This window comes from Cupressus sempervirens, chromosome 6 (assembly GCF_028749045.1).
Source record: "Cupressus sempervirens isolate cs-2001-9-10 chromosome 6, ASM2874904v1, whole genome shotgun sequence".
NCBI lineage: Eukaryota > Viridiplantae > Streptophyta > Pinopsida > Cupressales > Cupressaceae > Cupressus > Cupressus sempervirens.
In genome coordinates, this window is record NC_143123.1 from 64,648,519 (window position 1) to 64,666,865 (window position 18,347).

The 18,347-nt window shown below is 39.6% G+C and overlaps 1 protein-coding gene across 18 annotated transcripts in view; it reads right to left on the reverse strand.

Moving 5' to 3' along the window:
* The window catches only part of LOC149551145 (putative cytosolic oligopeptidase A), a 187,218-nt gene that overhangs the window by 93,211 nt on the left and 75,660 nt on the right, over window positions 1–18,347 (reverse strand). For 16 of the 18 annotated variants that reach the window (XR_016352678.1, XR_016352683.1, XR_016352679.1 and 13 more), the window contains exons 5-7: window positions 11,565–11,708; window positions 10,968–11,198; window positions 10,854–10,874 (exon numbers count right to left, since the gene is read on the reverse strand). Coding sequence is in view for 8 of the 18 variants with exons in the window: in XM_089786724.1 (XP_089642850.1) it covers window positions 10,854–10,874; window positions 10,968–11,198; window positions 11,565–11,708 (396 nt within the window). In the remaining 10 variants the exon portion in view is untranslated. Of the gene's footprint in view, window positions 1–10,783; window positions 10,875–10,967; window positions 11,199–11,564; window positions 11,709–18,347 lie in introns of all 18 variants that reach the window. The other 2 variants (XR_016352676.1, XM_089786717.1) reach the window with 1 other exon arrangement.

Sequence of the window (18,347 nt, forward strand, 5' to 3'; positions counted from 1 at the left end):
ATAACTCAGGAGGAGGTTTAGGAGTAAAGAAGCTAACTGCTAAGCCAAATGAGAATCTCTATGATCAAAAGCCATCTGAACTCCCCATTGTAACACCAGTTGCAACAAGTTCAGTAACAGAGTCAAAGCCTCCTCGAACCTCACGTTTTACTTATGCAGAAGAGCAATCACTGACTAATTATGATGGCCAGACTTCTTCTAGTCATGTTCCAGCACCATCCACCATTATGGACTTGTTCTCTGAATTTGGTCTGTCAGGGAACCGTAAATCAGGAGGTTCTAGCCGCCCTAGACCACAGAAGATTGAAGAAACTGGTGAGGCACAACGGAAGTTTGCAGGTGCAAAATCCATATCTTCTTCTCAATTCTTTGACGAGGATAAGAAGATTGTTGATGCTGATGGTCAAATGCGTCTGCAGAAATTTGTGGGATCATCTTCAATATCAAGTGCACAATTCTTTGATCGGGATGAAAGTAGCACCGTCCCCATTACAACTTTAGACTTGCAAATAGGGCATAAAAAAAAATCCACCCACATCATGTTCCTCCAGACCGTTGAGGCCTCGACAGGCATTCGGAAGCAGTTTTCATTGACTTGAAAGATATCTTGTATTTTGGGACACATTGGTAATGTTGTCTCAATTAATTGCTTGTGTAAATCTAAGTTTTCTTTACAGATGAAATGTCTCCAAATGACTTTTCTTTTCAGGGCGATGTGATTCCAAATGACTTTTGACTTCATAACCATGAATCTCTTTGCCAGAGTGCAGAGCTGCCAAGTGCGCACAGGAAGGCAAAACAGTTGCTACTATCATAGAAACCGGTTTCACATTAGCAATTTTCATATCACGAAAAATATTTAGGGCTTCATTGCTGTTCCCGTGTTGAGCATGCCCTGCAATCACTGTACCCCAAGTAATTACATTTGGGTTTATATTTGCCTCTCTGCATCCGTTATCTGAACTCTTACTCGGTCCCCCGTTTCATGCTTGACATAAAGTCGAAGAGTGTGAATATCAGGACCGTATGTATCGCTATTTTTTATGTGTTCCAAGCTTCCAATCAAGCTCCCATCAGGCCCATTACCGATTGAAACAAGACAGTAACCATAGCCGACCTCTTCACAATAAGCCACAGCCAAAAGACTGAACAAAAACACCAAATTTGCACCCAGATGAGCCATTTTGGTGAATGGAGCCATCACAAAAGATTAGAGATTTTGGTGTGAAGTTAAAGCTTGCCCCTGTCTGGGCAGTCTTAAATGGAAAAAGGATGGTTGTTGTGCAAGATTATTTTTCTTTTTTTAGTTCTTGACAGAGGCGCCAGAGGTAACATTTTCTTGTCTTTCCATGCAGGATTCTTTTTCTTTTTTTAGCTCTTGATAGGAGCATTATTTACTTTTATTATTGCCTCTTGTCAACCTATTTTTGGCATGTAATCATTCATTGTCAGACAAGTGCAATATTCTATTTTAAATCTCTCTTACACATTACAAGCTTTTATTCAAACTTTTTTTAGAAAAGTTTCTTAACTCTTTCTAGTATATTCTTATCTGCCAGATCTGACCTCTATTATTAATTACTAAGTTTTTTTAGTTATATCTTTCTTAATGTTTTAATTCAAAAAAAAAAATTCTTTTTGAATCACTTCCAATCTTGAAGGCATAGTATGAGAAAAATGGGGAGATCTTTTTGCCCCATGACTTTATGTTCTTATTACTTTGAGGTTATATTTTTTGAACCAAGGTAAATATTGTGACTTGTTATAAATTGTGACTTTCCAAAATATTAAGTATGGAAAGGTGATTATTTTCTTTAACCAATCTCTTTTCGTATATTTATTCAAGTATATATGGGTGCACACATATATACCAAGATAAATATACAAGCTATTATAATTTTCATACCCATGTTTACCCTTAATGGAGTTTTATACCTGATATCTATATTTAGTTGATCTTCCTTACATCATTTTATTTTATTGGATTATGAGTAATCTTACACTATTGCCTTCATTATTTAATGATTTGATTGATCTATCTGCACATGGTTGCAGTTTTATGCTTTTATAGCATTGTTCTATGCCCATGTTGGCACCTTATGGTGTTATACCATTGATATACATGATTTATATGATATTTGTTTTGAGTTGCATAGGGAGCCAATTTTTTCAAGGATAACTATGTAGGTCCCCTCAATATAACTGATACATAGTTTCCTTATCTGGCCCATGGAGTATTCCTCCATCCTATATTGGTATGCACTCATTTTATATGGAGTTTCCTTCCATTTGATCCTGTCTGTTCCATTTTGATAGGATAATATTTTTATGGAGTTTCCCTCCATGTTGTTCCATTTTCTGTTCCTCAATGAAGAGGATGCTATTATTGGAGTTTTCTCTCCAAATTCAGATGATTTGATCCAATTTGAAGGCAATATGTTGTTATATCATCATAATCCATTCTTTTGATTATCCTAACAAAACTCATGATAATTCTACTTTGATCAACATGTCTCTCCTTTATGTTATTTTCATATATTAATGTGATAATGATCTGCATACATTATTGCTTAGATCATGAGTCATGCATGTTATGGAGGGACGCCCCCATTCGCTTGCAGTGGGATGATCCATTAAGTGGACTGTCTATATCCACGTGATTGATGCAAGATTGATGCAAGAATCATTAGTTGGCCTTGTCTGTGGTCATTTGTGCATTAGTATAATATACTTTTCATGAGAGCATTGATCAAGTTTTTTTTCTCAATTTGTCCTTGTTGACAATTTTTGAGCATATACTTTATCTTGATATCAGGTTATATCCATTGTTTTGTGGTAACATGTTTTATTTTCTTCATTGTTTCTCTATGAGAGTTTTATTATCCTTATTCAAAAGGATTTCTAATTTGAATATAAGATGAAATACTTCTTGTGGATAGTTGTCTTGTTTCTTGTGTCAATGTTTTTCAGGGAATCCATCCAAGCACATACAAGACAGTCTTATTTGGTGTACATTCAAATAACCTATCCACTTCTCTCTCTTGGCTCTATGAAGATCTACCTACACTCACAGGAGACCTTTTGCATAAAAGAAGTCATTGTCAAAGATCAATTTGTTGCTATTTTCATTATAAAAAAATGGGTTTAATACCCTTTGATGTAATTACCCCAAGTAAAGATTAAAGGGGGATGTTAGAAGTTGTAATCTTTCCTTGGTGTGTTTATAAACCAAGGTTAGACCTCCTTTATTCATTATTATAATATATTAGGATATAAGCCAAGGTATCCTAATATATTTCTTTTTTGTCCTTTTTCCACTACATCTTATTTTGTCATCTAGTGGAATATGTGAGGACAAATATATATTGTAATTTCTAATTTTAGATTATTCCTCCTTAAGAGGAATCTCACACTTGGCCTCACACACATATGAATGGTGGCATTCATAGACATGGGAGTTACATTCTAACTCCTCTCTCTCATCTCTATTTAAGAGATGACCCTCTTCTCTCATTTAACAATGAGGTTTCTTCCTCTTCTCAAATATTGTATGAGCATTGCTCTCTATCTCTCTCTCTCCTCCTTCTTAGGCTTTTGATGCCTCATTCATAATATCACAAGGGGTTTTCTTTGCTTTCCCCTTTCCAAATATCTTGTCTCATGGTGTTGGAGCTTGAAGCTTTCTCTCTCCTATTTTATGGTAATATCTTTTCATGCATTTACTCACTTAGATTCTTTCCTGGTATTGTTTATTTACAGATTTCTTTTTCCATTTCTAACAATAGAAAACATAGAGAATGCTACTTTCTGCCTTTCACAAAGATGGATTATATCCAATCTTCATCTTCATTGATGAGTATGAACACAAAAATGAATTCTTGGAGTGACGGAAGCAACTGGAATTTGTAGGTTATAGGTGGATGTCTAACCCATATGCCCGAAAAAAAGTTTGCATCACTTGTGGAAGGCATCGACGCCAAGTGTAAAAAGCCTCGTCTTGATGCTTGTGTGCATTGAAGACAAAGGAGATGGGAAGAAACTCATGCCTTAAGACGATTAGAGAAGCCGTCAAGGGTCAAACCAAGCAGCAACTACAGACCACGTCAGACTCACACAGAATAGGGAGCACTTGAAACATGACCACCGTACAATACAGAAGAAGGGTGACAGGAGGTTTTAAAAAAAAAGATGAAAAATCAAAAATGTTCATAATGAATAATGTATGGTGTTGAAGGGAAAGACATAAACAGGTAATGAAGAAAACATAAGCAGTTGGCAGAAAGAGCATGGGATCAAAAGAAAATAAAAAAAAGGTGTGTTCCATGGACTTCTGTGTGGGTTTGAGAGTGCTAATTTGGTCTTGGCGGTGGGGGCACTGCTCCTCGACCTCACCTTGTATCGCGACACCTGTCACTTTAGTTATTAGTCGTGGGAAGTGTGACCAATTGATGAGACCTGAAAATGCTGCAAGCATAGTGTCTGTGTGCCAGAGGTGGAAAGAGCACTGGAGCAAGCTTTTCGAGAGGGATGCTATGCTTTGAGGCACTCGGAGTAGGTGTTGGTTGGACTTGAGGCTGTCTTGGTGGATGCATAGAGAGCTCGGAATGAGTTGACCATCCAGTTGGAGGCAGTAAAGCGACACTTAGCTCAACGTACCCAGGCATTGGAAGTAAAGAAGGTGGCACGGGTGGCTATCAAGGTCAGATTGGCTAAGGTGACAGTATTGTGTTAGCGGAGGTTATAGATGCAACATGTTTTGGAGACCAATTTGGTGCAAGCACGAGAGGAATGTGAATGTGATGTGAAGGAAAAAGATGTATCCTGTTATAGCTAGTCACAGTTAATGTATTCCATTTGTTAATCTCTCTCGGTAATTTTGTAATTGTTGTCCGGAGACTACTTTTCTTTTTGGGGGTGATAATTTTGTTGGTAAATTCTATATTGTAGCCGATGGGTAGAATTGTATCTGAAAGGGCGCGTGATGGTTGAGTCACCACTTCAGGTTAGAGGTGGAAAGAGCATTGGAGCAAGCTTTTTGAGAGGGATGCTATGCTTTGAGGCACTCGGAGTAGGTGTTGGTTGGACTTGAGGCTATCTTGGTGGATGCATAGAGAGCTTGAGAGGAGTTGACCATCCAGTTGGAGGCAGTAAAGCGACACTTAGCTCAGCGTACCTAGGCATTGAAAGTAAAGAAGGTGGCACGGGTGGCTATCAAGGTCAGATTGGCTAAGGTGACAATATTGTGTTAGCAGAGGTTACAGATGCAACATGTTTTGAAAACCAATTTGGTGCAAGCACGAGAGGAATGTGAATGTGATGTGAAGGAAAAAGATGTATCCTATTATAGTTAGTCATAGTTAATGTATTCCATTTGTTAATCTCTCTCAGTAATTTTGTAATTGTTGTCCGGAGACTACTTTTCTTTTTGGGGGTGATAATGTTTGTTTACCGTATGGATTAATTAAGCAACGCACACAGGACATAGACACAAACACCGAACAGCAACAGTAGAACTATTATTATTATTTGCATATACCACAGTACATTATGCTTGGATGATAAGATATCCTATGATATGATGTCAAGATGAATACAATGCTTCCCAAAGGGGTTATAAATACTTTTCGAAGAACCTTCCCAAAAGTATCCGTCGGCCAGATACATTATGTCCGCTACATAACAAAAACCTTTTTGAAGGGACCCGTCGGCCAATGTAAAGACATCATTCCCCCCCAAAAAAAAAGTTGTCTCCTGACGACTAGCAAAATTAGGAGACAACCCACAATCAAGAAAAAAGAAATACTAGAGAAAAGGAGGGGTCCTAGAGGAGTGTTGTTGATGACGCAACTCATACACCTGGTCAGTCCGGATGCGCAGATCTATCTGAATCTGTGAATTAACTTCTACGGCCTCCTTTAGTAGAAGCGCAGCATCCATAGCCTGTCTCTTGGCCAACTGTAACTCATGCTCTGCTGTATCTTTATCTCGGATAGCTGCGTCCTTCTCCTGTACCACTGCTGCCATATCCTTCAAGAGTTTTGCCCGCTCTGCTGCCCATGCTGCCTGCTTGTCGGCCAAATCAGTGGCTAACTTTTCTCTTGCCTCTTTTTCAATTGCTAGAGATCTCCGAGCTGCAACACTATCTACTGCCCTATCCGCCTCCGCACGCTGCCGCGCATAGTAAACTTCTTTGTACAGTCCCACGATCTCATGTGCCAACTTCATCATTGGAGTGTCACTTGGTCCCAATTCTGGCTCAGTGGCCTAGTCTGCCAACATCTCTGGTGTCTCTACTGTCGGCCAACCTCTATCTACAAAACAAGTTTGAAATCGCTTAGGACAAATCCCACGAACATAAGCTCGAATCAAATGCCACTCCCTTCGTCGAGTGAGAGCCTGAATGGCCACATCATGCCCCTTCTTCAATGCAGACTTCATAGTCCTGAGATAGTCCCTGCACCTGTCCTCATCCGACCCGTAATCCTCCTTGGAAAAGTCCTCGAATGACCATTCGGGATCACTATTGTCTTCCTCATCAGCGAGAGCCATGCCCACATCCGGTGCCACCTCCTCTGTTGTCGGTGCAATCCCGGCATGTGGCATTCCCTCCTCCTGAGACTGAGGCTCTGGTACAAGTGCTACTCCGGAATAGCTGGGGGACTGAATGGACGGGCCACGCCTGTCAGGAACGAGTCGGAACTGCTGCCTCAGAAAAATACTGGCTCTATCCATGACCTCTGGCTGCGCTGGGTCCGTACACTCCTATACTCCTCCGTCTGGTACGTTCTCTACTGGAAGTGCCTGAGCTTCTGCTGACTGTGTTACTGTAACAACTGCTATTGGCTGACTTATGGCAGATGCCACAGGTGCTGCTACCGGAAGTGCTTCAGGAGCTGAAGAAGTCTCTCGGTCGACAGGTGCGGCCAGGTGGGCAAAGCCGACTGCAAATCCTGCCCCCGACCGGATAGGAGAAGGCCGTACCCCATGTTGCCATGGTACGGCTAGTGTGACTGCCTGGTGGGATCCTCCAGTCATCAATATCGGTCGCCGAGTCTGCCCAAATCTTGGAATGTGAGCCATGTGTAGGCCTCGGGGTAACAACTCGGAAGTCATAGGAAGCGTAGTACGTGGAAATAGCAAGGGGGTAGCCGTGACAATCTGAACCGCTTCATTATCCTCGCCCTCGCCTTCTTCTTCCTCCACACTATCCTGTTCAGAAGATGTCTCTTGTCGACCGCTGTCAGTATCATCTGTCATGTCCATCCGGGGCCTCTTTTGACCTGCTGAACCCTTCTGCCCAGAGATTGTGTCCAAGTGCTTCCATTGCATGATAGGAGGTTCTCCTCGAGCCAGTGGTCCAGGCTGTGCCTCAATCTCCTCCGTTGGATTCACCCGTGTTACAACCTCCAAGAATAGACCAATGGCGTAATGGGGCATATAGAAGGTCTTGTGCTGGAGAGTCATGAATTCATGCATCCATTCAGCCAGCACAAACGCCCAATCATACACTTTCCCAGTCATTATGCCGTTCATCATGGACACCTGCAGAAATGTGATATCCAATGCCCTAGAGGATCCCGTGAGCCTGCTTTTTACTAAGTCCATCAGACACTGCCATGGCCCTTCAGTATTTTTGCCTATCACGCGGGTGACGCGGGTTCGATCCTGGCAACAGTGCCAAATGTTTACCGTATGGATTAATTAAGCAACGCACACAGGACATAGACACGAACACCGAACAATAGCAGAACTATTATTATTATTCGCATATACCACAGTACATTATGCTTAGATGATAAGATATCCTATGATATGATGTTAAGATGAATACAATGCTTCCCGAAGGGGTTATAAATACTTTTCGAAGAACCTTCTCGAAGGTATCCGTCGGCCAGATACATTATGTCCGCTACATAACAAAAACCTTTCTGAAGGGACCCGTCGGCCAATGTACGACAATGTTGTTGGTAAATTCTATATTGTAGCAGATGGGTAGAATTGTATCTGAAAGGGCGCATGATGGTTGAGTCACCACTTCGGAAAAGTATGTGTACATCGTCCGGAAAGGACTTTGGAGGATCACCGTAATCATTGTAATCATCATAATCATATTGTAGGCATTGGAGTGCATATTAATTATATAAATAAAGTATTTGTTTTGTGTTATATCTTATTGTACTACATGTGATAAGTATCCTTTTACCTTGTATGGTAAACAAAAGGGAACCCATAGCCTTCCTTGAAGGAATCAAGCATATTGTCCAACAATTTACTTGCATGGAGTGCATGCGTGAACAAGTTAACCCTTTTCTACTTTCGCCTAGCTTATTTGCATCTCAGAGCACATTTTCTTGCCATGTAATTGACTGCTATTTCTTTCCTTTGGACTGTGCTCATGCCTACAGAGGCCATCTCCACGAGCTTAGGCATATATATGTTTATCATCACAACTATCTTTCTCTATAGACAATGGGTTTATCAATACTCAATATGTTGCATAAAGACTATGGCTTATATACCAAATTAGACTTTGGGAATTGATGCATTGCATCAAAAACTTGGGCCAACCACTCATCGTCACCAATGAATCTGATCATTCTATCAGAGCCATATTCTACATGTATAGTGTTCGTCTTCAAGTTGGGGGAATGTGAGTGCCACGATATGGGTTTGGGCACGATTAGAGGAGCCTTATATAATCAAAATTGTTTATTCATGCCAAGTTTTGGGATACAAAGATGATGAGGAGAAGCTTTGGCAATTTGAATTTGCACTTTCAAACTTTTAACCCCTTCGTTTCTACTTCCTGAATACACATGTGTGGAATTGATAGCCTTTGATTATAATGAACATGAAGATGCTTGCCAATGAGTATAGTATGACTTATCTAGATAATTAGCATTGACGAGAGGGGTCATATCATCCTGAGGACCGATTCATTGAGATACTTCTCACTTCAAAAACATTACTTCCCCCTTTAACTGCATGGAACCAACAACTAGGTCTATATAAGTCAATGAGACTCTTTTTCTTGAGATATGAAACTTGAAACATGTGATTCTGAATCCATGATACTAAGTCCATTTTCTTCAATCTGTATATTCAAACTCTGTTTTGGAACCTATACTGTTGGACTGGCAAAACTCAAATTATGAAATGCAATGATAATCATGTCTTTGAGATGGACTTGAACTTGAATTTGCATTCCGAACTTTGAACCCTGAACTCAAACTTCGAAAAGACTTGCGATTCTGAACCATGCATCTGAACCTCCGAACTAGAGAATCTTGAACTCTGAACCTTGAAACTAAATCTGAACTCAATTTTGGACTTTTGAGCCACCGATCCTCCGAATCTGCATTTCAAAACCTAGTAGGTGGACCTCCAAACTTGAAGCTTGAACTTTGATTCTGCAAACTCGAACTTGAACTCAATTTCGAACTTTGAACTTGAACCTTTGAACTTCGAGGTTCAAAGTTCAGGTTCAACATATCCCCAAAACACTGTCTTCTTTACAAGTCACAGTCTACAAAATCATCATTAGTAGTAAAAATCAACTAAAACATCAAGATGATTTAGAGGTTCTTCCCATGGGGCCAATTTTCAAAGTTTAAAAAGTGTGTGCTAAAAGCATAATTGCAGGATGTACCCATGAGCTCCTATTTGTAGTTCTGCCCAAAAAGTATTGCACAACTAGGCTATTCATAATATATTTCACCATTTTGCTGATTTTGAGGATTTCACAAGTTGGCAAGACATTGACAGGGTTTCAAATTCAATTTAAATATGATTTAAATGTAAAGCATATTGAAAACTTAAGTCAATGTTTTTTAAAAGATGAGATTTCTTTTCAGGGGAATCATCTGCTGGACAGATCAACAGAAAAGTGGGATTTGGTTATTTCGGATGTTTATGTTTCTCTAGGCTGATGCATTAAAGTTCTAACCCCAATACAGTCAATAGTGTAAGCTACACATGCAAGGCACACCACTTAAATTTGCATACCAAACCTAAAACCTATACATGACCAAATGGTATAAAAAGAGAATCGATAACTGAAAAGGAAGCAAACAAAATAGCTTTTTCACTCTAACATGCAAATTTTAGAAAGAGTACAACTACACAGTTTTAACAGTTTATACTGAAAAGTAACAAGAAATAGGGAGCTATCAACTGGCATGATAAATTATGAATGGTGGGTTGTGGCATACCTTTAAAAGTAAATATCTGTAAGATGTCCCTAGAACTGTTATTTTAATTTTTTAAATAATAATTCTCTAACTGAGAACATTATAAGGCCCAGTCCAGTCAAAAGAGGGAGCTATCAACTTGCACGATAAATCAATCAACACTGTATGAATAGCGGGTTGTGGCATACCTTTGAAAGTGAACATTTTCTAGATGTGCATGACGGTTATTTTAATTTAAAAAAATAATAATTCTCTAATTAAAAAAATTCTCAGGCCCAGTCCAGTGAGAAGACTTAGAAGAGTATTGACAAGTGACCCTACAGAAAAAAAAATTCTTACAACTATGAACTATCAATATTATTCAATGTCAGTGCCCCTGCCTTACATCTAATTACTAATTGCAGATAATTTCATAAAAATGGAAGCTGACCACCAAATTATATCTCTAAATGATCTCTTTCCATCATCATATTATGCACTCTACATCATATCAAGCATTTGACTTTCATAATGATCGTAAATTCCTGCTTTCTACTTTCATATATATTATGTTGAAGCCTTCCAAATGTTTTATAAACAATGTAAGATTATACCTTGCACAGCTGGATCCCACGAAGCACTACAAAGCCGTTCTAAGAGCTCTTCTACTTTCTCAACACTTGCCATTTTCCTGGCCATGCTTACCTACAAAAAGCATACGATATTTCAATAAAATACACGCTGATAATTAACATGGATTGACAAAAGATTGATAAAACAAAAATCCATCCAGCTTACCTCTGCATAATTCTTGTATCCAAGCATTTTAGCTTTCTCTGCTCGAAGTTTCAATATCCTATCAATAACTGAGGTATTATCTAACTCTCCACTAGAAGCACGTGTTAAAAAGGCACAATATAGCTCCTCACGGAGACTGCAATTGCGTACATGCTGCATGACAGGCAGGTAGCTCGGATAGTCTAATGTAATAATCCATGGACCATTCTCAGCAGTTGCAGCTTCATGCCCCTGGACACCAAATTATGTGAGGACAATTGACTGCAAATGTATAACTGGAAACACTTGTTTTGTAGATTAGTTTGCTTTTGTATTAAAACAAGGTGAGTAAGAATCTTCGTGCATATGAGGTGGCAACATTTGTGTTATTAGGAAATTAGTTTGAGTGTGTAAATAATATTGTGGTTTAGGATCTTCTTGCATATGAGATAATAGCATCCCATTCAATTAAACAGCAGAAATGCACTTTAATTGTGTCCAAAGAAGAAACAAAGGATATGCAAAACAACAATAAAGGTTATGAAAACATATATCTTTCATGTCCCTGCAATACTGAAGTCAAATAAAAACCGAAAGGTAAACTGACCAGTAAAATACCTTTGACTTTGTTGATTGAGCAGCCAGACCTAGAGCAGTAGCTGGCAATCCTTCAATTTCCCTCTTGTCAGTTATTAGCTTTTCAAATCTTTTGGTTGCATCCAATACATTGTCACTGAATTTTAGTGATAGCTTCTCCAACTCCTGCATGCGTATATTAAAAGAGTTTAAAGATCTGCATACAAAAAATCATAAATAGAATGTAAACATGAAGTGAAGAAGCTAAGTTGATCAAACTTTAAATCAGAAGTCAAAATTGACCAGCACCAAAACCCAAACAATGAAATGATACTTGATTGTTGTTTTAAACAAAGCAGAGGAATACTCCTTGTAGAGGTGATTTGGCTTACAGAAATAGAAAGCTGCTAATTAAAGTAACTAAAATACTCAAATCAACACTAAAAGCTAAGTATTACTTTAATAAACCAGAGAAGACAAACCCTATAAGGGTAAAGAGACTTGAAACTTTTATGATCAAACATTTATGCTTCTAATAAAGTCAGTGCAGACAGGCATGAAGGTCAAAGGAAAGAAGCAGAATTCAAAAGACAAACGAAAAAAGGAGTGAGGAAAATAATTGATGCATGCAAAGAAAAAGAGAACCACCTCATTGACTGAGGGAAGACTGCAAAAGGAAAAATGATGACACCCCAGTGGATGTATCAAATTCCTTTTCCTGATTGAGAAGACAAAACGGGATCGGGTGCACTCCTAAATGCAGAGCCTCTCTACTCAATTCAAAGCTGTGGCTCGCCGTCCGAAAAATTCTGGAATAAGCAAGCCAAAATTGGTGTGAACACTATCCATTGCAATTTTGATTCCTCTTGACATGATTTTTTTATTTTAATTGGTCCATTTGGTTTATAAATCAACGTTAATTGGTGGACCATGTGTGTTCAAGGATACCAAACTGGACATTAAATGGTGATGCCTATCTTTTATCCAGAAGAGTTTGAGAGAAGAAAATGTAGCAAGTGCGATTGTCGTTGCACCAAAAGTTTGACCTATGAATGCCCGATACAACCACTATTTATAGAATCCATAGAAGGCTATTAGTCCCTTACCACAAATCCCAAAGGGAGCATTGAACATTTTACCAACAATCTTCCCTTTAGTGTTACTCTTGTGGACTCGAACCTATGACCAAGCTCTGACACCATTTCTTACAAGTGTGGTTGTCGTTGCACCAAAAGATCGACTTGTCAATGTCCAATACAACCACTAGACTTATAGAATCCACGAGAACCGATTAGTCCCTTGTCACAAAGTCTGAAGGGAGCACTAGAGAACATTGGTCTGAAATTAAATCCTCAAGATGATAAAAAAATCTTACCAGAATTCCAAGAACTAGACAAAGAAACAACAAGGGAAAGATTATCCATTTATGTGGGGATGAAGACAAATATGGAATATTGAAACCTATCATAGTAAAAGTATGTCCCAAATTAAAACTCAAAACACAAATTATTATTAAGATATCTTTGTTAGATGTTACAATTGTAATAAAGGACACCTTGGGTATGTGGCTTTTATCTGTTAAGAAAATGAAAAGAATTATCCATTTTTGTGAAAAAACTAAGAAAAGTTGGTGTGGGAAGAAAACTAGCAGCACCTAAACCGAAGCAAAAAAATTCAAGTTTTCTCTCAAATAACTTGAATCAATACACCTAAATTTTGTTTACCGTACAGGGTAAGAAGTTTAACACATGTATAACATGACTCAATGCAAAATAGGTACTTTATTCATGTATGCACTTGCTGATTACAATCCGATTACAAAGACTACAATGATCAATCATGATTAGTCCAAAGTCCATCTCGGACATGTACATATACCTTTCTGAAGGGGTGACTCAAGTGTCACGCGCCCGTTCAGATACTACTCTACCCGTCGGCTACACTATACATTTTACTAACAACATCATCCCCCCCAAAAGAAAAAGTCGTCTTCGAATGAGAATTACAAAATATCTAAGACAAATTAACAACAAAATACATTAACTGACTAGCTACAACAAGATAGGTCTATTTCTGTCACATCACTTTCACATTCATCTCGTGCCTGCACCAAACTGGTCTCCAAACCACGTTGCATTTGTAGTCTCTGCTAACACAATACTGTCTCCTTAGCTGACCTTGATAGCCACCCATGCTGCTTTCTCTACTTCCAACTCCTGGGTACCCTGAGCCAAGTGTCGTTGTATTGACTCCAATTGGATGATCAGCTCCTCCCAAGATCTCTACGCATCCACCAAGACAACCTCACGTCCAACACCTGCTCCAAGTGCCTCTGGTACATAGACACTCCATGCCTGCAACAACTCTAAGTCTTCGCCAACTGGTCAGACTTTCCACAACTGATATCCACAACGATTGGGGGTCTAGGGGGCCAACATCCCTAGCGGGGTTGAGGGGTAGCGCCCCCACGGGGTCCTGGGCCATCGTGATATAGGGCGGGGTTGAGGGGCAATGCCCCTCATTGCCAAGACCAAATTAGCACTCCGAAGCCCACACAAAACTGCATGGAACACACTATTTCTGTCATTTTCTTCCAATTCCACACTCTTTCTGGCAACTACTTATGTCTACCCTTCCCTTTGGCATCATGCATTACTCATTCCGAACTGTTTCAATCTGTTGTCGTTTTTTTTTTTTTTTGCTCTTCCACTTCCTCTTTCCCAGAGACTTCCTTTCTGAATCGGCTACAGCAATTCCTCTTCCTTTCCTGATACCCTTCGTATGAAAATCCCAGCTTTTCCCTTGTCGTACGTCGTACGAGCTTCTTCTTTCCTTTCCTCAGGGCACCAAATCCGTACTGCTCAAGCTTCTTTAGAATGTATTCTAACCTGGCCGTACGGTCTTAAATCCTCTTTCCAATTGGCTGTACGTCTGAAACTCCTTCCTTCCCCTTCCTTGCCGTATGGAAGTTCCTGCTTCCACTTTCCTGTCGTACATTTTAAACAATGATTAGAAAATGGATCAATTCCTTCTAACTCCGTATGTTCTTCCTCCTTTCTCTTTAGTGCATCTAGGTTACCCAATCTCTGTACGGTGGCTTATTTAAATGGTTCTCAGCCGTACGCTTCTCTCCTTTTGGCCGTACGACAATTTATTCAGTATGCTTCCTTCTTGTTTGTACGATCTATGAGATACCAATACTTTGCATTGATTTCCTCAACACTTTTTACTGGCCATACAAATGCTATTTTCTTCTGTATATTTCGTACAGTCTTTTTTTTAAAAACCTATTGTTCTATCTCTACCGTACGATCTTTCACCATGCATTTGTTTCTATCGTACGGACTTCACTTCATCTCTCCTGTGTTCTTCCTCTAGTAAGGTATGCTTCTTCCAATGTGACAATCTCCTATCTTCGTACGGCCGTACGGCTTTCAATTTCTCCCAAACATGTTGACTTCAAGCGATACGACTTCTAATTGCTTCTCCTGCTCTCTTCTAGCCATATGTTCTTTTCTAATTCTTCTAATTATGATTTGTTTTCTATGTTATGGCTTGTCTATTACATTCCTTCAAGGCCATACGACATTATTTTTTTCACTTTTTTGCTTTATTACTTTATCTTAATACTTCTCTTTTGTGTTTTACATACTTTTTATCACCTTTTCTTTGTTTTTCAAATTGTCTTTTGTTAATGTTTTTACTTTACAAGTTCACCCTTTGAAATTATGTTCAATGCCATATTATACATTATTTACATATATACATTATTCATAGTCATTTTTCTTCCTCAATTGGCTGTCGGCGGGGAATTATTTCTTTCATGGTAGATCTTTAACCGTGATCCATTTACTGCATCTGGTATTTCTTTTCCGTCCAGTGTCCATAGTTTAATTGCTCTGTTATATCCAACTTCTCGTATCTTGTACGGTCTGACCCATTTAACTTTGAACTTTCCAAGCCTGATTTCATTTCGTCCATTATACTTCAGTACTAACTAATTGGGTTGAGAATTGTTTAATTTTAAATGCTTCTAACGCCATACCTTCCACCTGTTTTGTGCAACTTCCGTGGCCCATGCTGGATAGTTCTTATTCCTTGAGTATGGCCGCTTCTATACAGGTACCGCACCTTCGATTAGTGGTATCCAATGGACACATAGTTTTGGTGGTACTCCTTTTAAGTCCTTATATGTCCAAGCAAAAACATCTTTGTACTCCATGAATATTCTGAATGCTGCCGCCTTCAATACTGGGTTCCAATCGTCTCCTACAAGAATGTTCTTTGGATTTTCCTCATCACCCAAGTTCATTGTTTTCATTGTCGGCTCTTCATACTTTATTGGCTTATCTTTACTGAATGTATGGGCAGGTGTTTCATCCACCTGCGCTTCTCCCTCCTTCAGTTCACTATACTCCCTCAGAAATTTATGGCCTTCTTTTCCTTCCTCGACACTCAAAATATTACAGCTCGGAAAGACCTCATAGTCTTCCATTTGCCAGTGTAGCAATCCATTTACTGAATCTAGGTCATCACCAGTTGACCCTCCTAATCTCAGCATCTCTTCATCATCTAGTTCCATCTCTTTTTCCCTTCATTGTCATTCTCGCGTTCGCCTTCTGAGTCCAATGATGCTGCTTCTTCTCCTACCATTTGTGTATGCAAATCGATTATAAATTTCCTACCTCCTTTCTCCATGGATAAGGTGTTTCTTTTCCAATCATGCTTTACCTTAGCTTGCACTAGCCACCCCTATCCCAGGATGGCGTCGTACCCTCTTCTCTTTAGTGGAATGACTATGAAATCCAGTAAAAATTGTTGTGTCCCAATTGTTACCAGTTGTGCCATCAGAGTGCCCAAGGGTTTTATCCCATGTTGATCTGCTGTAAGTAACTGAAAGGTGGGTGGCCATAGTGTTGATTGTCCAAATTTTTTCTAGATATCTTCCGGTAGCACGTTCACTCCCGATCCTCCATCTACTATTGTATCCGTTAGCACCGTACCCAGAATGCCCATCTACACCATTGCTAGGTGTCTATCTGTCATAAGTGCTAGTAACATCGGGTTTGTTGCTACTGCTGCCATGGTTGTTTCCTTACTTTCCTTTGCTCCCTCTGTCACTCTCAGGGACGATGTCATATTTATAATAGCTGTATGCAACTGTGGCATGGTGAGAAGAAGATCATTTAATTTAATTGGCACTTCTATTTGCATTATCTGTTTCACCATGTTTTGTTCCGCCAAGTTTCTTTTCGGATTTTCAGCAGTGTCTTTTACTTGTGACTTCTTCGCTTTCATTTGCTGCTCTATCTCTATTCAAGCTTTTTGTAACCTCTCCTTTCCTTCTTCCGCATTGGGATATTTTGCTTTCCTCGCTTGCTCCCGTGTGATTGCCAACATGTTCTCATCACATGTTTCAATACTTAATAAATTTACACCTTGCTTTGGACATTTTGAATCTTCATGGTCCCCTGGACCACACCATCTGCACAATAGCTGCGGCGCCTCCTTTGTAGTACAGTCCCTCGCGAAGTGACCACAAAGATTACATGCCCGACACTGTATCATCGGCCATCCACTCGCATCATATTGTATTCTACTCCGGCCTCCATTGTTATTGTTATTGTTTCCACCCCTTCCGCATCTATTATTATTTCGATATCCACTTGAAGTTGCATCATTGCCCGTGTTATTGCTATTGTTCGATGCTTCCTGCATGAGTAACACCTACTGGAGTCCCTTTGCTTTCAAGTTAAACAGGCACTCTTTCAGGGAATGCCCTGTCACCTGGCAAATGTCACAAAATTGCTTCTTCGGGCATGAACCCTTCGTATGGCTTTCCTCCTTGCAATTTGTGCACCATAGTTCTCCTTTTACTATATCCGAATTCTTTTTCAAATTTTTGAATTCTTTCATCATCCGAAGCATGTCTTTCTGTAGTGCTTTCACCTTCTTGTTCGATTCCTCATCACTACTACTACTTTTCGAGGATGAATCGTCCGAATCAGAGGATTTATGCTTCTTCTTCTTACTTGTCTTTTGTTCACTTTTCGAATCCATGGCATGAGTATACACATCGGTGTATGATGCCAATGGTACAATCTTCATTTTCTTTTTAAGAGCCGGCCATAGCCCCTCCACGAACCACCATTTTTTCAACCCATCCGCTGGTTGACTCCATCTTTCCAATCAATTCTTTTAGTCGCCTGGCATAGGTTCGGATTGTCTCATTCTTTCCTTGTTTGGTGTTGTATATCTCTGCCACTATTTCATTATCATCTCGGAGCAATCTAAATTCTACTATAAATTCTTTTTTAACATTCTCCCATGTATTAAGTTTCTGAGGACTGGTGTCAGAAAACCAATCTATCGCCACACCCCGTAAGATTGTTGGAAATTGTCTTACCCAATCATCCTTATCCGTCACACCATTTTCCATCCATATGGTTTCACACGTTTTACAATGTCTGATAGGGTCTGCTGAACCATCACCGTGAAACTTGGGTAACTTTTCTTTAGGGCCTGCCATCGTTACATTCCTTTGATTCTTAGGTACTTGTGTACCCACACTATTATGAGCTACCACGTTGTTCTGGACTCCCGCGTTGTTCTATGTTCTAGTGCTGTTCTGGACTTCCTCACTGTTCTGTGCTCCAAAGCTGTTCTAGACTTCCACGTTGTTCTGGACTTCCGTCCTGTTCTAGATAATAGTCTTGTTTCCAACAACTACGTTGTCTGGTGAAAAGTCTTCAAGCGATGTTCTATTCTCTGCCTATATCTATTTGTCCAATGTATCGAGAACGAAGAGATCACTCTACGCTCATG